Source organism: Canis lupus, chromosome 28 (genome assembly GCF_048164855.1).
Source record: "Canis lupus baileyi chromosome 28, mCanLup2.hap1, whole genome shotgun sequence".
NCBI classification, from domain to species: domain Eukaryota; kingdom Metazoa; phylum Chordata; class Mammalia; order Carnivora; family Canidae; genus Canis; species Canis lupus.
Genome location: NC_132865.1, coordinates 29,090,884 through 29,116,312, shown reverse-complemented (window position 1 = coordinate 29,116,312; position 25,429 = coordinate 29,090,884). Strand labels below are relative to the sequence as shown.

Sequence of the window (25,429 nt, the reverse complement as noted above, 5' to 3'; positions counted from 1 at the left end):
GGTCAGTGATAGTGGTGAAGAAGAAGATAAAATGCAAGTTTACATCAGAAACACCTCAAATGTTGTCTGAAGTTTTCACTGTTTTACTACCACAGATATGTTCTACTGTCAGCAGTTTGCAGCAGTACTAGGAGCCTTCCCAGAATATGGACAGCAATGGGATACTCAAGCAGCTGCTATGTAGTGCATTCAGGATAGCAAGAGAAAGGCAGAGGATCATAGGAAGAAGAAACGGTTGATGGTGTTAAAGTAGGTTAATACCATCAACTGTGTCTTACTTAAATGTTAATTGTACACTCTCATTTTCAAATAAGAATACCATCTTGATAACATAAATGCTTTGACATGTTCACGTTTTTCTCTGTATTATTTTCTGAAGAAGAAACATTTCATTTCATTCCCAAGTGAAAAATCTACTCCTTGCTGAAAATGTGTACTTTAAAGGAATTCTTTAAAGAAGGCATTCTTTCAGGTGGTCTCTACTACAAATAAAAATGTGAAAAGGCCCTTAAAGAAACTTTTGGCTCATAACCCTCTCTTCTGTCTTCTCATGCTGGGTTGCCATTTAAGTAAAACCTCCATGGGAGTCTTAAATGCCACGGCAGGCATGTTCCTGCCAGCTGTTTGTGGGATTGTATAGGTCACCCAGCCTAGGGGTTCAACTTTAGTGTTCTTGGATCCATTATGACTCCACTGGAGGATTGAAATTCAATCTTCAATCACTGTTCTGTAACAAATTGACACTTTGGGCTTTTGCTAAAATAGTTGCTTATTCCTGGCTTGAACTATTCATGGACTGGAACTGCATTTTTTAAGGTCGACTTCTGCATGGCAAAGTCGGAGGCGTTAGGCTGTGGGATAATTTCTGGCAGGGAAAGGATACTTAGAAGCTGAATTAAATGATGAAACCACACTGTTTAGAGATCAAGAGACATCCTTGAACAAATACTAACAGATTACTCCCTTCTGCCTAATTTTCTGTGGCATTCTTACTCAGAGTATTACTGACTTAATGTGAAAGAAGAAAGGAGAATATCTTTATGGCTTGGGTTTGTCTTATATCTGTATCAGTGTCTGTGGCGCTAGAAAACAAGTATGAAAACCACTCTCTGGACAAGAACCTATTGGTAAATGTAAGAATCTTTATTAAAATGTTTTCTGCCAAAGGATTCTAAAAGTTTACTTGATTATAAGAACCTCATTTCTTATAATTCAACCCCAAAGCTTGAAATTGCGTATATTTAGTTAAGCTAATTGGGTTGATATAAGAAGAGTAGTGTTTAAAATAACCCCTAGTAGTAGGTAACCCAGAAGTTATTTTTAGTAGGCTTTAGTTTCCTTAGAGCAGGTTTTTTCCCCCAGTACTTAACTATTATTCAAATTATATTTAGCTTAACCTATATTGACTTTTTATGTACATACTGACGGAGCATGGGGGGCTTCATACCTGTATTGAGTTCAGTGGCGGAGTTCAAAGTCCCTTGCTTTGAGTATTATGCACAATGTACAGGTGGACCATCCACACCAGGTTGTAATATATATTTGAAAAAAAAGAAGAGAGAGGGAAAGCCCACAATTGGAATATGTAATCTGATGCTGTGTAAGATCTGTAAGGAATTCAAACACATCAGCTTCAAAACCTATAATTTTTCCTCCTCACTTTCAATGATTGTAACTGTCCACCCAGTCAGCTTTCTTTATTCAAAGCAAAGATGTAAGCCAAGGTGACCTGGGTTGTCCATCACCTCTCACATATAAGTGGCCATTAAATTCTCATTCTTGAACATTTCCACAGTCTCTGTTCTGATTGCCCTCATTTTACTTCTTAGTTCAGGGTTCCATCGTCTCTCATGTGAAAGTTGCAATAGCTTCCACCCCATATGCCCTACCTTCAATCCAAGTCTTATCCTTACTCCCAGTACCTCCCTATTCCTGTTACAAAACAGGATAAAAACACTTCCAAACCTCTGATGGAGGGATTTTCTAAAGCATAATACTGTTCATGAAACTCTTTTATGCCTGAGATAAAAAACCTTTAATGACTTTGGAACACTTAACAAGGTAAATCACAAACTCTTTAGCCAGGCACACCTTGCTCTTCATCCTCCTTTGATGAGGCACCTTCCAAAGCACGTGTGCCACACCAGTGTTTAACAAACTACAATTCTCGACCAACTGGTAGGGTGGAAATCAATTTAGTTGGTCTAGACTTGCACCACTAATGAAATGCAGGAAAATAAACCAGACTATGGCAGGCATAAGATTAAACATTGCTTCTTGATGTTTTGTTTCAGTATGTATGCTGTAGAAGATGTAAAATGTATTTCATAGGATTAAGGTAAAAGAACACTCACACACAGAATGAGAAGGGAAGAGAGAGAGTGAGTGGGAGAAAGCAATAGAAGGAGAAAGCACAAATCTTTTTCTTAAGTAATTCATTTTGTTGAGTAAAATTTTTAGAAAAACTGGAATAGCAATAATGTTTAAACAACCAGGATTCTACTATTCAGTTACAATTTAGACAGGCGAATTTAATATTGTATGTGTCTACACACACATTTACATGGATAGCTATACAAGCATTTCATACACTTGGTAGGATCTCAAACTATATGTTGATTGAATGACTAGATGTGTTTCTTGTTATCAAGTAGAGTGTCATTATACGTACACATGATTTTGTCCTACATAATATATTATGATCAATTTTTAAATTAATACATACTGATCTACATTGTTTTGTTTTTTGTTTTGTTTTTTAATTTTTATTTATTTATGATAGTCACAGAGAGAGAGAGAGAGAGGCAGAGACATAGGCAGAGGGAGAAGCAGGCTCCATGCACCAGGAGCCCAACGTGGGATTCGATCCCGGGTCTCCAGGATCACGCCCTGGGCCAAAGGCAGGCACCAAACCGCTGGGCCACCAGGGATCCCGATCTACATTGTTTTGTATGGATATGTAGTGGTTTACTTTCTCAACATATACTTTTAATATCTCATAATATTGGACACTTAGTTTTCTGTCTTCCCTCATTACACAAACACACACACACACACATATTCTGATCCTCATTTCACAGATGTGGACACTGAGGGTCAGAGGCAGGAAGTAACTTGCCCAAGATAATACAGCCATTAGGAAAGCCAAATCAGGGTTTAAACCAAGAGATGTCTGAGTTCAAACCCTCTTTTTTTTTTCAGTGCCTTATGTTAAATTTAGAAACTTAAGCTATGCTATGAAAATAATAGCTAGTTATAGGATGGGTTCCAGAGCAGGATGCAAACTCAAATGCCAGAGGGGTCTGACAAGGAGCATAAATGAAAATGCTGTGCAGGGGATCCGTGGGTGGTTCAGCGGTTTAGCACCTGCCTTCCGCCCAGGACGTGATCTGGAGACCTGGGATCAGGTCCCACATTGGGCTCCTTGCATGGAGCCTGCTTCTTCCTCTGCTTCTCTCTCTCTCTGTGTCTCTCATGAATAAATACATAATATCTTTAAATATATATGTGTGTAATATATGTGTGTATATGTGTACTACAGGCACAGATTTAAGTGTCTTAGTCTACAAAACAACATGAGGAAATAGATTATCATTTTACAGATGAGGAGCCATGACACAGAGAATTTAAGTATATTGCCCAGGATCACATGCTAATAAGTGACAGAGTTTTTGTTTTTGTTTTTGTTTTCGTTTTTTTAAAAGATTTTATTTATTTATTCACGAGAGACACAGAGAGAGAAAGAGGCAGAGACACAGGCAGAGGGAGAAGCAGGCTCCATGCAGGGAGCCCAGCCCAAGAAAGCACTGGATCTTGGGACTCCAGGATGACGCCCTGGCTGAAGGCAGGCGCTAAACCACTGAGCCACCCAGGTGTCCCAGTGACAAAGTTTAGATTTGAAACCAGCCAGTCTGTTTCAAGAGTTTTGTACCTTGCATTATGCAATGTTGCCTCTACTTGTCCAACTAAGATAAATTCCTGAAAGTTGACTTAAATTTAGTGGAACTAAAATTGACATTTTATGGCACTTTGATATGTTGTGCTGCTTTTTATTTAGTTGTTCTTTAATTAATTTAATGAAGTGTTTAATTATTTAATTGATTGCCTTAATTATTGTTCTTTAATTGTGCTTTAATTGAATTTCATTGTTAATTTAATTGCCCCATTCTTGTTTGTATGAAAAATTTTGACCATTCATTGGGAACCATACTCAATAGCCACCTCTTTTGTAAAGGTGTCTGAAACATGCTGGTCATGCAAGGCAGAAGTTAAAACACTTTTCTCTGTGTTCCTATACCTCTTTGAACACTGCTGTATCACGGTATATATATTTTATTATAACTCTTTGATCTATGTCTTTCTTCCCCACTAGAATATGAACTAGCTTCTCCAGTCCAAGGATTCGACCATTCATCTTTGTACCCTCAGAGCCTGCGTCCTAGCAAGTTGTGAAGTGGTACATGTTGAACAAATGAATGAATGAACACAAAAGAAAAAAATAATTGGTTTTAGGTTCAAAAAGCTGAACCAAAAAGAAATCACCAATGACATTCTAAATGACTGGATTAATTAAAAGTATTTTTGAGACTATTTTATGCTTGTCTCTCCAATCTTTCCACATTACATTCATTAATCATTTCATATATGATCTGGTATCATGTGATTTTTGTAATGCTGGCCATTCAGGGTATACTCTGGACTCTAGAAAGACCAACTACTACAAATTCTCTTTCAGTTAATTCTTCTTGAAAATGTCAGAGTATCTTGAATTAGGTTAACCGAGTGACTTGAAAAGAAAAACTGCTACTGGGGATCCCTGGGTGGCTCAGTGGTTTAGCGCCGCCTTCAGCCCAGGGCGTCATCCTGGAGACCCGAGACTGAGTCCCACATTGGGCTCCCTGCATGGAGCCTGCTTATTCCTCTGCCTGTCTCTGCCTCTTTCTCTCTCTGTGTCTCTCATGAATAAATAAATAAAATCTTTAAAAAAAGAAAAAGAAAAACTGCAACATAAATGTTGAGTATTACTATTGATCATTAAATATCACATAGCTCAAGTAACTTTCCTCATTATCGGCATGAAAGTGATTTTATCTAGGCCAAAAATAAATAATAATATTATAATAATATTTTCATTTCAAATAAGGTGTTACTGGGATATATGATATGAATCCTAGTACATGTACTGGAAATATTTTTCCTTTCCTTTCTATTGTGCTTTATAGATGCTTCTATAGACTTAAAACTTTATTTATTTACGTCAAGATCCTAATACCCACATCACAAATTTTGAAATTTAATACTACTTCAATGAATTTTTCTGCAAAGAAACGTTCTGATTGGTGCAAGACAGTTTGTGAGAAGTCCTAGTAAAGTTAGTTCAAGGAACAACTTAGACAATCACACCTGGTATTAAGGAGAATACTCCTAGCATTTATGGTTCCAAGACATCTGGCTACATAAATACTACTGGCCATTCAGCCACTGGAAAGGGTACTAAAAAATCAAGCAACAGAAAAAGGAGGTGTGATATATTAAGCTTGATTTGGCATTATTCATTTCATTAAATCATTGGTTTCTGGATTCAGTGGAATAATCTTTGCCATCTACCCCTCCCAAAGATAATATAAAACTATGCAGAAATTGTGAAGCCCTTGACGTTATTACTGTCTTTATTGGATGAACCAATAAAGGTCATATCTAGAAGTCTTGGATCCACTGAAGTTTGTGTACCTCCTAAGTCTTGGTTACCTGTCTACAGACACATAGAAGCTTCTCTGGAATAGCAACTGCTTTAGCATAGTGGTAAAGCTCCAGGTTGTTAGAAGTCTTTGTGACATGTCTCTATGAAACAGAATCATGACATAAATGCTATTGATCCTTTTTTTAGAGACATGAAGAAATAGTCACAAAGTATACCTTGAAATATAAGACCATAATTTGGCCTAGGACAGGTCTATGAGGATACAAGTTGGACATTATCACCTCCAAGCATGAAAAGTCCTCTGGGAGTTGAGTAGCTATGAAATTTTAGAGCAAAGGAAGCAAGGATGATGGTGGTGTAGAGGGCTACATGGACTTCCTAGACATAAACCTACTCTAGTAACTCAAAACTTACTTAAAATGGCCTGAGATATATCAATTTAGCTAATAGGAATATTAATTAGAGCTTTTAAATTCCCACTTTAGGGATCCCTGGATGGCGCAGCGGTTTGGCGCCTGCCTTTGGCCCAGGGCACGATCCTGGAGACCCGGGATCGAATCCCACGTCGGGCTTCCGGTGCATGGAGCCTGCTTCTCCCTCTGCCTGTGTCTCTGACTCTCTCTCTCTCACTGTGTGCCTATCATAAATAAATAAAAAATTTAAAAAAAAATTTAAAAATAAATAAAAATAAATAAAAATAAATTCCCACTTTAAGGGAAGATTTGATCCTTCATGGTAATAAAATACTGACTGCATGAATCCCTAGGCTAGAAGTTATACAGATGAGAATATCAGTCATACAATATGCTTTAATTTCACAGTCTTTTGTGAAACTATGGTTTGATCAAATGTTTCCTTATGATTCTGCTAACAGGAAAAACCCTGTTTTGATCTTTTTTATTGTGCTTGCCTCCAGTGAGCTGGGGAAAAGTCCAAGGGAAATGAGAGCAAAAGCCAGCTCACTTTTCTTACTGGGAAGTTGAATCTCCAAGGGTACTCACTGCTTAAGAATGAACATTCTAACCCAGCTTTTCTTTGGCCAGAAGCTTATTCTGTAGACCCAGCCTAGGTAAATGCCCATGGAAATGTTTGGTCACCTGGCGTTTTTATAGCTCTTTAATTAAGTATAAATTAATATTCACAATTAGTAATAATTATGAGTAATTAAGCAAAATACTATGTGAATCATTAAACATAATAGATGAATCAATAAGAAAGCTATTGTATTTTAAAGGTGCTCATATTTGGGAGCACCTCGGTGGCTCAGTCAATTGAGCATCTGCCTTTGGCTCAGGTCATGATCCCATGGGATCCCTTGATCCCATGATCCTGGGATCAAGCCCTATGCCAGGCTCCCTACTTAGCAGGGGAGCCTGCTTCTCCCTCTCCTGCTGCCCCCTACTCATGTGTGCTCTCTCTCGCTCACTCGCTCACTCTGTCTCTCAAATAAATAAGTAAAAATCTTAAAAAAAAAAAGTTACTCCTATTTGTGTGGGCATAGAATAAGGAAACAGAAATGTTTCTTGAGCTATTGGTGTGTGTGGTTAGTGTGGGTTGCAGTTAATGATTTGTAGATTTATAGGGAATATTCCCACCTAGGAGCCTAGTCAAAGGAAATACCTGATCCTTCAGAAAGAATTTTAAAGCACACTCCATTCCCGTTGCCATACATACAGAATATTAAGCCTTTCCCAACTTTTGTTAAATATATATGGTCATATATATTTATGGTCAGATTACACTTTATATGGTCAGATTGCACTTACAGTTCATTCCATAACCATAATGAAGACTTTCAGACTTTCTACAATTTGATTCCGAAAGCTACAATCCAGTAAGCAACAATTTACATTATAATGAGTATGGAATATTTTTCTTGCAGCTCCAAGTATGAGCCATTTCTCTCCTATAGTTCCAATAGTCCCATCCCTCTACCACTCAAGGAGAATGTTTCAATGGCTTCTTCATATTTACATTCAAAATAACTCTCCATTCTAATCTGCTTGGTATCTTTGAACTCTGCTTTCCTTACATCATCGGTTTGGTCTTTTTCCCTCTCTCCCTTCCTCTCTCTCTCTCTCTCTCTCTTCCTCTCTTCCTCCCTCCCTCCTTTCCTTCTTTCCTTTTGTTCTTCCTTTCCTTCCATTTTATTAAGATTCTGATTGCATTTATTTTTATCTTATTAGGAAAAGAAATATATCCTTTTTCATCATATTCTTATAGCTTCCAGAATCTTACCTACTTTACTTTTCTCTTAGAAATGATTCCATTGTTCTTTAGATCACTGCTTCCTGTTTTACACTGGTGACAGATTGGTTTTTGCTTTCTCTGGAGTGTCTTGTTGCCTTTATATTTTCTTGAATTCTCTACTTTAATTTAAACCTCAAATTCTTCAGACATTTCGGTCATTCTCTTCTTTGCTATGGCATCCCTGTCATCACCCTCTTTGAGCCCTCCATCTTCTGTGCTCATCAGAGCTGGGTGCTTGATGTTCATGCTACATTGCACATTTGATCACTTCCTTTTATCGCCTTTCTGAATCAGAACTAGTTTTCTAGGTACTGTAATTGGTGGTGCACAGGTAATGTTTAACAATACATTCTCATAGCAAACAAAACCCTGATTTTTAGGATTTCCCAATGTCCATGTTGTACATATTCCCATAATGTTGATGTCAAGTTCCCTATTTGAGGTTACTGACCATGGATTTGGAAGAGATGCACCCTATCTGCACTCCCAGGCCTGCTCCATTGATGAGAACCATTTTGACAAATATATTTCTAAAATAAATTAATACTCTCTGTGTTAACCAAGCAACCTGGATCTCACTTAACTTCATTTGGTGGCTGTGGGTCATTATTGTTAATGTCAAGCTCTAAGGCAGTAAGTGATGTCTCTAGAGATTATGACATTTAGAGAGAAGATATTTGCCTATAAACTAAATGACAAAATAAATTAACATGGACATTAGATCAAATAATTAAGTTAAAAATGCAATAGTGTTTTGTCTATTTCTGAAGAGCTTTTGGTTGTTATTTGACTTTTTAAAATACAACACAGCTGACCCTTGAACAACATGGGGGTTAGGAACACCACCCCACACACACAGGTGAAAATCCAAATATAACTTCTGACTCCCCCAAAATTTAACTTCCAATTGCCTACCGTTCGTTGACTGGAAGCCTTCCAATAACATAGTCAGTCAATACATATTTTATGTTTTATATATTATATATTGTATTCTTACAATAAAGTAAGCTAGAGAAAAGAAAATGTTATTAAGAAAATTGTAAGAGAAAATACACTTACAGTACCCTACTGTACTTACTGAAAAAAAGATTCTCATATAAGAACCTGTGCAGTTCAAACCTGTGTTGTTCAGGGTCGACTGCTGAAACCTACTTTTCATGGTTTGTATAGTTGTTACAGCTGCCTCTCTTTTAATCTTTGATATGATCCCCTCCCTGTTTAGATTGCTTGTGACCTTTCATTTGGCTCTTATATCAAGCCACCATGAATCCATTTTTAAGTAAGTTATCAGAGAATAAATTTAATAGATATAATGTCTCCAAGAAAGAATGCCAATTTTCTAATAAGTGGTGTTAATTCAGCTTCTCTTTCATTATGTGTGTTTTCTTTAATATCATAAAAGAGAATGCTATCCATGCATGTTCTGACAGAAAAGAAAATGGATTTTTCTCTGTTTGAAAAGTTCCCTTTAAAGGTTTTTGTGATGCGCGACAGCTTTAAAATAGGGTTGCTTTTCAGAATAAATTGCCTGCAGCTGCTCTTCAGGGTTTCTTTTTTATCTGAAGACATCCATCCAGTTTGGACATAAAAAAAAAAAAACTGCATATTTACATCGCTGATGGGCCAATAAATAAAATGCCGCATTTTTAGGGGATGGTTCCTGGGAACTAATTAGAGTCACAAACAGACAAACAGGGGATTGAAAACATGGTGCTGCTTCTTACCTTGTTCTGATTATGTTGTGTTGTAGCCATTTCTGTGCATCCTCTCATTTGTGCAAGCAGAGGATGGTGACAGATCGCTTGATGATCAGGAAATGCCCATGAAATGAATGTGGTTCTGGTGTGGTTGTCTTTAGGCATTTGCTCGTTTCTCTTCTCCTCCACAGCTTGCTGAAGGTGAATTTTAACCAAGGTAAATTCAGCTTTCTGGATGGAGGACATTTCTTTATGTCCAAGGAAATTAAAGCTATTCAAGCATACACCTGCCACATAACTAGAAAAACACCTAGGGTACCATTTTCATTTCAAACCTGTGGTTTCTAGTGCCATCAACTTAGCTAATCGTTGGATCATTGTATTAGAATTATTATTTTATCGAAGTAAATCTAGAAAAATGCCTGGACTATATAAAACTGGTGTCCAAATACAGCAGGTGAAACTATAACATTTTTAGATATGGAATACAATGATCATCATTTTTATATGATAATGACATTTTTGGCACTCACTGGACTATATGAAATTCATCTATGTCATCAGTCACACACAAATTATTTAAATGTATATTTTAATACATTGTGTAATTGATTAAAATGTAATTGTATATAATGCAAATATAATAAACTGTGGCTATCTAAAATTTTAATGGTCCCGTAATTTTTACTTCTGCATTCAAAATGGATTTTGCCTAGTCTAAGATGAATTTTCACATAGGCATATGATCTCAATAAAATATGATTCAAAAGAATTATTTAACTTAGTTTTACATGGGAGCCATGAGCTCAGAGCTAAATAAGTCAGTAAGCTTCATGTTGAAAAAGTGGTTAGTCATTATTATCAATGATAGACTAATGAAAGCAAAGAAACCACATAGATTTGGTAGTTTATGTTTCTTACGAAGGCAGGGATGTGTAGATTTGTTTTGGTTTTTTTTTTCTTTCCAAAATCATACCAGTTCTAGCATTCAAGCTGTGGTTGTTTTTCCAAGTGTGTTATACTAAGCCAACCATTTTACTTAAAAAAATGATGAACTCGGGGTGCCTGAGTGGCTCAGTCAGTTAAGTGGCTGCCTTTGACTCAGAGTCCTGGGATGGAGCCCCAAGTTGGGTTCTCCACTAAGCAGAGGGTCTGCTTCTCCCTCTGCCCCCCTCCCCACTTGTCCTCGGTCTCTCTCAAATAAATAAATTAAACCTTTAAAAATGATGCACTTATACCATAGAATATGATACTCTAAAATATCTGCTTGGGGTTTTCTACTGAAAATGATTTAAGGAGTATATGTCAAGTTCTCCAGAGGTTTAAAATCCATTTATACTTTATAACCTCAAAATTATCTTATTGTATTTTCTGAGAGAAGTTGCATAAAACAGTACAGGAAATGAGTGTAATAACTCTAGTGATGATGATGTCCATAAGTGTGATTGAAATTAAATATGCAGACTTCTAGGCATGAAATAAATATTAAAATGGTGTGAGGATGCTTGGATTAGATGCTAATGGACTCTCTTTGCTTTATTTTAGCTCTCAGCATTGGAGAGGCAAATCTTTGACTTCCTTGGCTTCCAGTGGGCACCAATTCTTGGAAATTTTCTACACATAATAGTGGTCATATTGGGTTTGTTTGGAACCATTCAGTACAGACCTCGATATATTGTTGTGGTAAGTCTTCCTTTTAGCCTGTGTCTTACAATAAATGCTACAAAATTACTAAAAGAAGATTAACGAAATATCTTAAATTGTTCCCTTGGATATTATGTAGCATTGCTGTTCGAGCCTTTAGGTATTGAATTTTGTTCAGAGATGATAATCTGTAGGAAAAATGACTCAGTGAATGTTCTTAATGAGAGCAAAGCAACATGACTATAAGTGTGAGACAGACACATAGTCCGACACACCATGTAACTGAATTCAAGTTCCACAAGGAAATTTGAAACAGAGTTGGATAGAGTAGGAGGTCTGGCTGTGGTCCCGATGTCAGAATGAGACGTAAATGTGCATTAACTGTCATTTCCGTGACATATGTCAATAAAAAGCAAACCTACACAGCCATAAATATTTACTAACTGATGACAATAATATAATTTAATTTTAATTGATTTAGGGCATTACAAATGCATGTACTGAAGGGTATTTAGTACTTGTCCCTAATGTATTTCATAACTTATACCATTGAACATGTCTCCTTTCTGTTAAGATAAATTTGAAATATTAATTCTATACTCCCACTATACCAAACATGGTCAGCACGTCCCCCATTACAGGGCAGTTTAATGAAGTGTGTGCTGTGTTCCACAATTGAATGGGAATTATTCACAGTAATTAGTTTTCTATTTAAAAAAGGCAATGTTTTAGGCTACATGTATAAGGTTGTGAGAAATAAGCATATATAAGTGATTGTAACTAGGAATAACATACCTACTCATAAGCCTAAATAAATATACAGTGTTCAGTAGGATTAGTGAATATTTTCTTGCAGTGCAGTGACATTGCTTTACTAGAAAAAAAAAAAAAACTATAGACTTAAACATACACCATCTTTCAATTTTGATTGAATCCAGGCCACCACTGTGGAAAGAATAAAGCTACACATTTTTGTATGAATGTATTAATTCTCTATTTTGAATCTCAAAATTGGCTTTCTTGTATCTTTCACCGTATAGCAGAGGTGAATGTAAATGGGCCCACAGCTGACTCTGCACTCAAAATAGCTGCCCCGGGGCATTAGGGGCGTTTGTATCACTCAGCCAGCTGCAGGCGCTAAACAATTTCTGCTTTGCTCCTCTTTTCTGAAAGCCAGTCTCTGCTGAGGCACTGTATAATCTGCTAGAAGGGTGTCTCATGGAGTTGGACTTGTAGCATAAAACACTTCCATATGCATAATATCAAACTACTATATCAATTCTGTCTTCTAGTTTGTTGCTATAAACATGGCACTTTTGCTCACTGTAGACTTTATCATGTTGGTGTTCCTTGGAAGCCCCAAACACCAGATGGCTTGAAACCAGTGGCCTCTTTGGAATAAAGCTGTTGGTACACATTAGTGACATTACCTAGTCCCTTTGCTTGTACCCTCTACATACTGGCTCTACACACTGGTCACACAGCTACTGCCTTGGTTGAGGCTTCTATCTTCCTGCCTTCCACTGTGTCCTTTGCACTTTGCCTAAATCGCTGGCTTAAAACTCTTTGCCAGCTCTTAGCAGGATGAAATCTAAGAATATCCTTGGCTGACCACCTGTCCAAGCATGGATCTCACAGTCTGTCCTCTCTCCCTCCCTTCCTTCATTCTCCCCTTCCCCACTCCCCTACCTCCTTCCCTTTGTTGTTTTTTAAAACTTTTATTTATTTAAATAATCTCTATACCCCACATGGGGCTCAAACTCAGGACCCTGAGATCAAGTCGCACATTCTTCTCACTGAGCCAGACAGGTGCCCCACCTCCCTTCTTTCTTAACTTCCTCCTTTTCTTCATTAACTTATTCATTCAAACCCCATTTATTGGGTTTCTGCCTTATGTTTGGCATTGTGTTAAGTGTGAGCTACATTGGTGATCAAATACAGACACATGTCTTCTCTGCCATCTTGGGTAGTTACCTTACAAATAGTCAAATGATCATTCGGGTAAATGTTAAATTTCAACTGTGACACATTTTACAAAGGGGCACACTGTGCCATGCAATGTATAATGAGGAGATGGAGCTGACCCTGCAGAAGTGAGTGGGGAGCGGAGATCTGCAATTTGTGGGAGTTCACCAGGGAAGAGGAGACCCCAAGGGGGTTGTGGGCAGAAGGTAATGCAGGCACATAGTAGGACGTCAGTAGCAGTAGTTCCCATTCCCTCATTAAGCATTTATTGAGCCCTACTACCCTGGGCTACAGCTTGATAAATAGAAAAGAAGGTAAACTACAGCATCCCTGCTCTCCAGGAATTCATTATGCAAAGTAGGGAGGCACCGGGTGGGGGGAGTGTCTCTGGAGGTGATGAAAGGACTGTAAAAAGGGCATGAGAAGGCTGATGGGGCTGAGCACAAGCCGTCAAAGTGTGGAGAGTTTGTGCACTTCAGCATCACGCACCCTGCTCCTACCTGCTTGTCCAGCCTCTTGCCCTGTAGTCCTGCCTATGTCTCTGAGCTCCAACTCAGCAATGGTTTCTGTCTCTGTAGCACTTCCATCCTTCCATATGCTGTAATAGTTAATCACTCCAGTTCTGTGTCTTGAGCATGTTTTATCATCTGTTCACACTTATGTTTTCCCACTAGGCAGAGTTCTTTGAGAACACGGAATGTAGTAGATGCTCAGTAAATACTTATCATCATTTTTACCATGGAGTTCCTTATCTGTTCAGAGTCCATTCATGATAGAACTGGCATCACTTCTTTCTCTGGTATCTTTTCTTTGCTTCCCTCTCTCCCTTCTCCCTCTTGTGCATAGAAGGAAGCAGATTTAGATCTTTAAGAATCTTCAAGAAAAATCTATTAGAAAAACAATCCATGTTTTTGCTCATGTTGATTTTCTCTTTTAATGCTGTATGCCAATCAAATTTCTATCTTGTTTGTTACCTTATTTAAGACCATATCCCAGGATAGGGAGAGAAAGAAAGCAATGAATTGGTGGGAAAGCCAAAGATGTTGTTGGGTTTAATTTTCACAAATACCTGTGGGTATGTGTTAGCATCCCTAATTTTACAGACAAGGAAATATGAAGTAACCTACCCCAGAAACCCAGGTAGTAAGTGGCAGAAATGGGTGTGTATCTGCCTCACCTCTGTTATTGTTAGGTTTACAAAGTTGATTTATCATGATTATTATACTTTTCTTCACCACCAGATTCCAGATGATATGGTGGCATTGTCAGTATAAATTTTGATATTGAAAATAATGCTGCCCTTCCATCTCAGCTGATCACAGAATATTGTTACCTGTGTGGGATTCCAGATTGTGTCTTATTCCAACATGGATATAAATTGTACATTTGGGAGAAATGGTTGAAGAGTCATTAATCCACAAGCATGGGAATTCTGTTCACAAAGAGTGCCTTTAATGGGAAGATCATGTTGTTATTGGGAGAATGGCTAGGCCACGTTACCGTCTTCACACCACGGACAGTTCATCCCTAAGTTGTTTCCATGAATGCTTCAGTTTGAAACTACCACTGGTGGCCAGGATTAATTCTGGTATGAAAAGCTAGAAAATAAATATGGCATTCATGTTAATGAAGATGTGCCTCAGAAGGCACCAACTTTTCAGTGGCCGTGAGAAGAGTGCTGGATCAGAAATTCATACTGACTTTTCACTGAGCAGGGAAAGAGCTTTCTGATTGCAGGAGGTTTTCTCTCGACTCACCCACCAGTATTCTTACTATTAGCTGTCTTTGTTGGCTGAAACAATAACCAGTAATGCCACTAAAATTCAATCCATTTCAAACTAACAGACATTTTGGAGCACTGAAACACAGATGGTAAGTTACTGCCATTTCTGCAGACAAATAGGGTTTATCACAGCTGAATTTAAAGAATTAATCACCCTTATGGAAATGGTTATGGTAAAGAACCATGCAGAATAGCAATGTCTATAGGCGAACTTCTAACTTCTTAGAGTGGAAAATGAAAGCTCATAAAATATGCTCCTTTGCTTAACTCTTCTAGTCCCTGCTGCCCACCGCACACCCCTATCTCATACCAGCCATGCTGAACTATTGTGTTTTCCAAAGACCACATGCTGTGTCTTGTCTCCTCTGTTTGCACACACTGTCCTCCTACCTGGAATGCCCTGTTCTCCTTACTTTCTTGGAAAACTGTTAATAATGATTAGGCATCTGCCTTCAGCTCAGGTTGTGATCCCAGGGTCCTGGATGGAGCCCCATGTCAGGTTCTCTGCTCAGGGGAGAGCCTGTTTCTCCCTCTTCCTCTGCTGCTCCCCCTGCTTGTGTGTTCACACACAATCTCTGTGTCAAATAAATCAATAAAATCTTTAAAAATAATAATAATAATGCTTCCACTGAAGGGTCATCCTTTAGGAGCCTTGCTTGAGCATTTTGCTCCAGGATAAATGCCTCCTCCCCTCTGCTCCTGTGGATCCTGGTGACACTTTCCACCCTAGCACTCTGCACACCCACAATCCTCACTTGCAGGCCTATCTCACTCCACTCACCAATGTCCTCCTGGCAGGCTCATTGCACCTACCCATTGCTGTTTTCGAGGTCTCTCCTGGCATGTATGGGGCTTTAAAGATGCTCAACACTTAAGTGAACAAAGAATAAATGAATTAAAGGTTATTGGATAAAATTATTTTATAAGATGGACTGGAGAGTGATTTCTTACAAGAGCACACCTACAAGGGATCCCTGGGTGGTGCAGCGGTTTGGCGCCTGCCTTTGGCCCAGGGCGCGATCCTGGCGACCCAGGATCGAATCCCACATCCGGCTCCCGGTGCATGGAGCCTGCTTCTCCCTCTGCCTGTGTCTCTGCCTCTCTCTCTCTCTCTCTCTCTCTCTCTCTGTGACTATCATAAATAAATAAAAATAAATAAATAAATAAAAATTTAAAAAAAGAGCACACCTACAATAGTTCAATAAGAGAAACTGGCCTTATAGCCTTGCTGATCCCAATCTGAGCTTAGTTGAGGATTTACATGATAAACTTATTATGGGCTGTTCTGCCTGCATCTACCATTACCTGACTTACTATGCATCTCATTTTTTTCTAAGAAATAGAAAGCTGTGGACACCAGCTACTGTATTTGAGGAGGTCTCATGATAAAGACTATTAGAAAAATGCAGTCAAGTCCCAAAACGGAAGGATAGTAATTCCACTCTGGATACTATTACTGCTGATAAGGTGCAGTTTGATATTGCTATATTTACTTTTAGAACACCAAACAACTTTGTCATATGGTACTTTTTATATTGATTGAAATTTATTTTAGCTTAGTGCAAGGTGTGATATATATGTATTAGTGGATACCAAGGCCAGTTGTAGGGTTTGAATGCACCTTTCGTGTTTCTTTGACTATAGATGAAATGGAGCAGAAAGCATATTGTTCTAGAATCAACTGTTTCTTCCTGTCTGTTTACTCCTATATCAAAAATTTTAAATCTTACAAGAAACTCCAAAATGAGATTCTGCCCTGGAATTGTTTAAATCTTTATTATTTCATGGGCAGTAATTTAATTAAGCAATTTTAAATCAATTTAAATGCAAAAGCATTAGCTAATTTAAATTTTTTTAATAAATAATGACTTTGGAAATTAACTCAAAACTGCTTTTAAAAATTAAAAAGAGGGCAGCCCAGGTGGCTCGGCGGTTTGGCGTCACCTTCAGCCCAGGGTGTGATCCCGGAGGCCCTGGGATCGAGTCCCATGTCGGGCTCCCTGCATGGAGCCTGCTTCTCCCTCTGCCTGTCTCTGCCTCTCTCTCTCTCTCTCTCTCTCTCTCTCTCTCTCATTCTCTTCTGTGTCTCTCATGAATAAATAAATAAAAATCTTTAAAAATAAATTAATTAATTAAAATTAAAATTAAAGAGAAAGCCAAGTTGTTTTGCTAGGTCCACAGTTTAGTTATTGGGACTTTCATGCAAATGCTCATGTACAAACATAAGAACTTGTGTAACTGGAATCGTTACAGGAAAATTTCCCTTCTATGTCATCATAAATCTCCTTCCTGGGCCGCTACTCAACATGACAGTTAAGAGTGTCCATTTTCCATTTAATTGGTCCTATATTAAATCCCCTCCACCAATTACTGGGTGTGAACAGTTGGGACATTAATTTGCTTTATTTGTACCATAGTTAACTTCATATGTAAAAATCTGACTCAGGTTGTCTTTAAGAATTATATTATGTAATATATGTGACTTGCTTAACATAACCTAACACAGTGTAAGTGCTTAGTAAATGATCGAACTGTTCAATATATCTTTTTTTGCTTTCATTCTGCTTTTTTAGCCATTAAAATGAAAGGACAGGACATTACTCTCTTAAAGTTCTTCTGGAAATTAATACTAAACTCCAGAAACTATTAGAACAATGAGTGAGCAAGAAACCTACTTTTTAAAAATTATAAGTCTAACATACTGTGCATAAAACTGTATCTGATTGATGCACATGTGAATAAATGAATAAATGGCCTTTCTGGTAATTGGAAAACAAGCTCAGGAAGTAAAAATAATTCATGTTATAGACTAATTGCTCAATGAGGAAGAAATAGACTGTAAGACTTTCAAAATTCATTTCAATTAAAAAACACTGAAATATCTTTGTAAAACCATGAAATATTCAAGAAGCTACATGGCTTACATGGGCATTTTTTTTCAGCTTATAGGCTTTATCTACATAAAATAGGATTTAAAATATGTGTACTGAACATAAGCAAAGAACAACAAATAAATAGATAATTATACAGAGAAAAATATATATAAGCTATTTTCTATACTTTATGTGTATCTGGATATATGAACATATAGGTTTGCTTCATGATAACCAAAAGGTATTTCATAAAAAAATGGAGTCATCTCTTTTTAAATTCTTGTTTCAGTTGAATTATAAATAAAATCAGGGATCCCTGGGTGGTGCAGCGGTTTGGCGCCTGCCTTTGGCCCAGGGCGCGATCCTGGAGACCCGGGATCGAATCCCACATCAGGCTCCCGGTGCATGGAGCCTGCTTCTCCCTCTGCCTGTGTCTCTGCCTCTCTCTCTCTCTCTCTCTGTGACTATCATAAATAAATAAAAAATAAAAATAAAATAAAATAAAATAAAATAAAATCACCCATGTCAAAAAGAATACATATATTGGGGCACCTGGGTGGCTCAGTAGATTGAATGTCCGACTCTTGATTTCAGCTCAGATCGTGATTTCATGGGTCGTGGGATTGTGTCCCATGTCTGGCTCTACCCTCAGTGGGGAGTCTGCTTGATTCTCTCCTTCTCTGCCCCCCCCCCCATTTACTCATGCCCTCTCTCTCTCAAATAAATAAATCTTTTTTAAAAAAGATACATATGTTGTCCTAATACTTCCTGCCTAGCTAAATGCCTATGGATATGTTTGTATTGCTAGAGAATTATTTCCCTATATCTCTATGTATGGACTTATGTCTCCAGTGCAGGTTGAGGTATATAGTTTTCATCTCATAATAGTCTAAAATTCAGTCATACTAATAATGTTTGTTCTCAACAAACCAATATATTAGAAGAAGGAAGCTTACGATATTGCTTTTAAAAAACCATAGATTTCAGGGCGCCTGAGTGGCTCAGTTGGTTAAGCATCTGCCTTCAACTCAGGTTGTGATCTCAGGATCCAGACAGATGCCTGGCTCCCTGCTCAGCAGAGAACCTGCTTCTCTCTCTCCCTCTGATGCTCCCTCTGCTGCTCCCCTTGCTTGTGCTCTCTCTCTCTGTCAAATGAATAAATAAAATATTTTTTAAAAAACCTATAACATTCATATTACACACAACACAAGTTAGTTGCAAAGTACAAAAGAAATTGTTATTCAGATACTTTGCCTGTTGTAGAATTATGTAAATGAAACTGATTTTTGGAAAACTGGAAATTTGGTGAATTGGTCATTTCATAAGTTGCAAAATTTGGTGAACTATTAACTTGCAAATTATTTCATAGTCCTTTTCCTAAGATTTTCCAAAACAAAGCCTGTCATTCAATACATAAGCATCTCAGCTCTGGAGTCAGATAGTTAGATTTCCTCTCCCAGCTACGACACTAACTAGGTGATCAAAGGATTACTCTCTTCTTTAGTTTAGTGTGATGACAGAAAACTTGATTTATATCAAGTACTTAGTATAGTATCAGGAACATACAAAGTGCTTAACACAGTACCAGGAACATAGAAAACAGCAGAGTAATATAATAACTCATGTTATTGTTAGGAATTTAGCAGCTGACACTTGAAACCTACTCAACTAATAACCATTTTATCTTTGAAAGTTCACAAATGGCATGAGTACACTTCAATCACTGAATCTGTGCTGTGATTTTTTTAAATAGATTTGTTTTATTTTGCATTTGTTGTAACTGCGAGTGGATTATCTTTTCTAAAAGAATACTTAATCATTGAAGTTTGACGCCCTAATAATTAAGAATCATATGGTTTTGCAATTACTTTTGTTTATTTCCTTGTGTTAGTCTTACTTTCTTTTATGTCCTTTTTAAAACTTTTATCATTGGCTTCTTTCTCATGACTTAGTGGTCTGCACTGCTTTCTCATTCTAATAGGCTCATAATTAGATAAATTTAGAATGAAAAATGTCAGATGCCAGATGCCATCTTAAATTAGCAACAGCTTTAAAATTTGTTGTGGCTATTGTGACTCAGTCAGTTTGCAAAAAGTATACATTGAGGATGAAGGTTAGCAATTTTCAGTATCCATGGGACTATTTTGTGTGTTTTTTTTTAATTTTGTGGTTTATAAAAGTGTATTCCAAGGCACTTGGCACATTTTTAAAACTGTCTAAATCCGTTCATACCAGAAGATTTTACTAACAGGATATTGGCAGCATCAGTAATATCTACAAATACTAAAGCTTCACTATATATTTTAATTGTGTTAATGTTTTAATGTATATGCCAACTTCTCTAAATTTCCAGTGATTTGGAGCCTTAACTCATAATTATAATTGCACTATTCTTAATAACAAAAGAAAAGCAAAACCTCTCCAGAAAGAAAAATAAGATGTTGATGTGACATCAAATGTAACCAGTTATAGAACTACACCACTGGATGAGATCATTTTGATTATTTTGAAAGCCTTTTGAAAATCACAATTAACAGAAAGACAAATGTAAATTAAATTTTATGAGTAGTTCAAAGCTTCAGATAAGGTTTCCAATTGGAACATGGCTATTTTACACAGATTTAAAATTTGTAATTTTATTATATAATACAGCATAGAATAAACTAATGAAACTATTTCAAGAATTATTTTAATTTAAAAAAGAATTATTTTAATTTGGCAATAGCATGTGATTAAAACCACTGGTAAAAAGCAGTGATTTAATTAGTGTGTCTACTTGAGAAATTTAGAATTTATAGATTTTTGTGGTAAAGGGAATGAGAAAATCATTGTATTGTGTTCCCACAGTAAATTCTATCCTCAGTCATCCAAGCTATTCCATATGTTAGTTCTATATCTTAGTTTCATCAATGACTGGGTGCATTGCACCCTAAGACCCTCTCCACTGGTGAGTCTTGATCTAAGGCTATCCTGTGAGTAATGGGTCAACCTGAATATTAGGCATTTCCTAATATCTAACACACTAATAAAACCAATTAATTGGTAAGGCTAGTGTGTTTGAGTCTGTTGGATGTGATTGGAAGGTATTTTCCCATTATGGAAGTCTGTTGTTTATTTGCTTATTCTTAATCCTATTTATTAGTTTTTGTGTTTTTTAAAAAAATATTTTATATGATTGTATTGGAGGCATACACACACTCTACTCATACTAAAATACTTCAGTGGGAAAGTTTGTTAATTTTACTCCAAACATCCTTTTTCAAACATGATCTTCATTCAGGAATCTGGAAGTGCTGAGTTTTGACTAACATTCCTAAAAACTTGAGAAGTTAGTATTATAACTAAAAGGTAGATAACCCACAGAAAATTTGCATAATTGTATTCCCTAGAAAAGCTAATACTCAGAAAACAGAAATCAAGTCAGCACTTGGATTTAACTTTATCTGCAAGCCAGCAAAGCACTTTAAAAATAAATCTAGCTTTATTGGCACTACTGAAAGCTGTAGAAACTATTGGATTTTTAATTTCTAGATCTTAGGGGACCTCATAAGGAGCACTCTTTTCTGAGCGCGCCCTGCTTCTTCCCAGAAGACTGAGACTTATTGACATTATTATTGATTTATTTAGTATACGTGCCTTTCATCTCTACATTATTTCTTCTCTTTCTCCCCCTTGCCCCCTTTCTCTCTAGTACACAGTATGGACTGCCCTCTGGGTCACCTGGAATGTGTTCATTATCTGCTTTTATTTGGAAGTAGGTGGGCTCTCTAAGGTAAGTTTATTATGCTTTCAAAGTACACTTTAAAAAGAGTACACTAATAAATAATTATCATGACTATATGTGTGTGTGTATGTATACACACATACACATACACATAAACTCTCTCTCATATATAGAGAGTAATCTAACATTACAAATGTAATACTAATCAAAAATAAGTTTGGATACTGATCAGGGAAGAATGATCTTGGGAGCATGTTAAATTAATCAACTCCACAACTATTTCCTTACGCTTTGGTTTGTTAAGCTCTGGTGGAACTCAGCTTCCAGTGTATTCTAATGTCCAGTTTAAAAAGGCCTAATGTCACAGTGACAACAGCTCCAAAGGTTAAGTGAAAAATGGTTTTGAACATTCTTGTATTTAAAGGGGAAAGGGGGATTAATGAAAATGTTAACGGAATAAATATGAAGAGCAAGTTGCTATCTTTGCTTGAATAATGATCCTGGGGGAAAATATGTTTGTGACATATTTTCAGTGTGAAAATATTGAAAAACCGTGAAAACTTCATATGTGGAAGTGGAGGATACATTCACTAACAACTAAGTACATCTTGAAATTCTGATCAGAGGAGAGTTGTCTTGATGCAACGTGTTGCCATCCTCACTTCTGTCTATGACGAGTGTCAGCAGAGCACACAGTTTTCACTGTGACTCCTGCAGAACTGGCTTTTGACTGCCATCCGAATGTAAGAGCATCTTGAGTAAAGTTTCTAGCTTTGTTTCTCATACATTTTTCTCATAAACCAGCACAGCCTTTACTTGCAGAAATCATAGAGAAGAAAGGTAACAGTATAATTACAAAAAGAATGAAAAAGCTGTAGTTTTGCTGTTGTTGTTGTTGTTGTTGTTGTTTATAGATTTCTCATTATCAACTCTATTTGTGCTAACTTATTCTATTGCATGATAGTCTAAAAACTCCTAGGTAACATAATAATGGTCTTCTAGTAGCATTTGTGGTTTTAGATCTTAGAAAATTTGCCTTGACCAACACAGACTGTTAGGATTGTTAGGCTCCATTGAAGTCCATATGGTAAGAATTTTTGATTCAGCTAAGCAGCAAAAATCGCTGAAGGATTTTCTCTGAACCTCCAGAGGTGGTTACTCGTTATTCTACACTATAATAACTTTATAATTAGAACTTGTCATCATTTTCTCACATTGGCAAATGTGTTCAGGAGCCAAAAATGACATTTCTAATACTGACTTTATACTAATGCATGAGCATCTACCTTTAATATTTGTGCCATTAATCACATTTTACCTCTAATTTTTAAGACAGAAAAAAGTACTTAAATCAGTGCCTAGTAATCTTCTGTAACACGCAGATTATAAAGTAATTTTGAAATGCAAATTCTATGAATATAATAATTGTGAATAATAAGTTAAGCATAGCATTTTTCAAACCATGGCATTTTCTATCTTGTAATTTGAATGGTCATTTTAAATCATTACTGTACTGGGCAGTAATTCTCTTCTATTTTCTTCCATATAAACTAATTTTTTGGAAAAAAATAATTAGACCAGAAGAAATTCATCCTATGGAATTGGTATTGTGGTGTGCTAAAAGAAAACTGAATTTCAAATCCTAAGTCTTTTACTCAAATCTTGTCTTTAGCACCTATTATCTATGGGCCCTTAGGCAAATCATTTAACCATACTAAGTTCCTGGAAATTTAAAAATGGGACCAGTTTTGCCAATAAATGGTAGTAATCAGCACTTGTTGAGTATTAAGCATTGTCTTAAGCACATCATTTATGGTAACTCAGGTGAGCTTCAAAACAACCCTATGAAATGATAAGAAGATAATAATATTAGTAGTAGTCATTTATATCAGTCTGTTTTCCCTCCCTGCTTTCCGTAACTGATTTTCTAATATCAAAATGCTCATCAAGGGTTTTTTCCTTCTCGTTTCTTTGGGTGCAAGTTTAAAAACAATGGATGTTCTAGTCCCGGTCACTCATTTTATTATGCATTCAAATACCATTAGGCAAGCAACCAAGTATTTTAGGTCGTGAAAAGTATAGACGACTCCAAAGTGAGCATACTAAAGATTTTCTGGTGTTCTCCTTCTATTAACTGCCTCAAAGGCTGGTAACATTTCCCTGGTTAGCCACAGGTTAGCTTCAGTTGCAATCTGTAGGAAATCTGAGAAATGGAGCAGAGTTAAGGATGCTTGACACAGCCAAGCACCTTTGCCACTCCTTGAGGTTGGACTCCAGCTTTTATAAGAAATTCATTGTCCATATATGCTGGTATGTACTTTTGAAAGCTCTCTACTTCTTGCTAGTTCGTGAAGGCATTTTTTGGCATGACCCATTTGGATAGATTAATAGAAGTCTCCTTTTGCCTGGATTTTTGCCCAAAATATCCATTCTAAAATAACAAATCTCTCTATTTGGTGTTATTGCAATGACAGAAACCATATAACCATTCTTATTAACTATTAGTGCACATTATAGTGGGCATGAATGATCATCATACATTTGGCCTGTTATGGGGATTCTTGATCTCAGCATCCAAACACTCCTTTCCTTTTTAACTTCATTTGCCAGTCAGCTCTGTACCATATGTTTGTCCCTGGTCTTTAGGGTCCCGATTCTCCTTAGATCTTCTTGATCTTGAAGAAGATCAAGAACTTGAAGGAAATGACTGTTTTGTTTTTAGGGAATGCATACACATATGATAGGGTCAGGGATGATTGTGGGTCTGCATTTATGTGATCTGGAGCCTCGGTTTCCTAGCGCTGATTTTGCTGCATTGTTGAAAGAATTAACTAAGATAATGCATATAAAGGACTGAGAAAGGATCTTGGCATAGAGTGAGGTTTCAGTAAAGTGTGCTTCTCATAATTGCCATCAACATCATCATCTTTATTATTATTGAAGAAATTAGCAGACATCATGATTCTCATCCTGAAACCTTCGGGACATGTATTTATTACTATGCAAAGAGCTGTAAAGGGAAAAAAAATGTAGGACTGAGTGACTTGTTTAAAAAATATGTAACAGTCCCTTGTGATAGGACCTCCGATCTGCATATTAACTTCACAGCTGTAACACTATTAATTTAATCCTCTCCTTCAACATGTAAATGGCTTTTTTGAAATACTTCTGCAGTTAGATTCTCCTGGTGTCCCTACTGTTCCTCCTAGGAGAACTTTATGCATCTTTGGAAGTCTCTAAGGCTGTTTTTCTGCCACAGTTTAAGATCACCCAGGGCACAATTAATAAGTTATTGCTGCTTCTTTGGAGGTTGCAAGACTTGAAATCATTTTTTCCTCCCTAGGAATACATTCAGAATGTAAATATGAAAACTCAACTCATTTGCTACATTTAAAGAGACTGAAAAATAAGTCTTGTTGAGGACTCAAGTTGTACTTTCTTTTTAATTCCAAAGGAATTTAAGCTAGGGTCTTACACCATGTTCCTGCTTACTCTAAAGCATACACATGCTTTATATTTATATTCAGCTAATATTTCTTCTAAGCAACTTCTCTTGGAATTTACACATTGTGATCGTAGGGAATTTTGAGTGTGTCCTATTTTAATAGAATTCAAAATGTACATGACAGCACATGAGCATAATTTAGGCATAAAAATAAATATAAACAAACTCTATGAAGATTTATCTTATTAATCATGTGCTTTTGTCAGGGGCCTTTCAAAAACTAATAAACAAGAGGTTGAGGAGAGAGAGAGACTACCCTTTAGTGATTTCTACTCTGTACAGGTGCT

The 25,429-nt window shown here is 36.8% G+C and overlaps 1 protein-coding gene across 3 annotated transcripts in view; it reads left to right on the top strand.

Moving 5' to 3' along the window:
- Window positions 1-25,429, top strand: part of NKAIN3 (sodium/potassium transporting ATPase interacting 3) — a 619,999-nt gene that overhangs the window by 314,641 nt on the left and 279,929 nt on the right. For all 3 annotated transcript variants that reach the window (XR_012020159.1, XM_072804505.1, XM_072804504.1), the window contains exons 2-3: window positions 11,194-11,331; window positions 21,605-21,685. Coding sequence is in view for 2 of the 3 variants with exons in the window: in XM_072804505.1 (XP_072660606.1) it covers window positions 11,194-11,331; window positions 21,605-21,685 (219 nt within the window). In the remaining variant the exon portion in view is untranslated. The remainder of the gene's footprint in view (window positions 1-11,193; window positions 11,332-21,604; window positions 21,686-25,429) is intronic.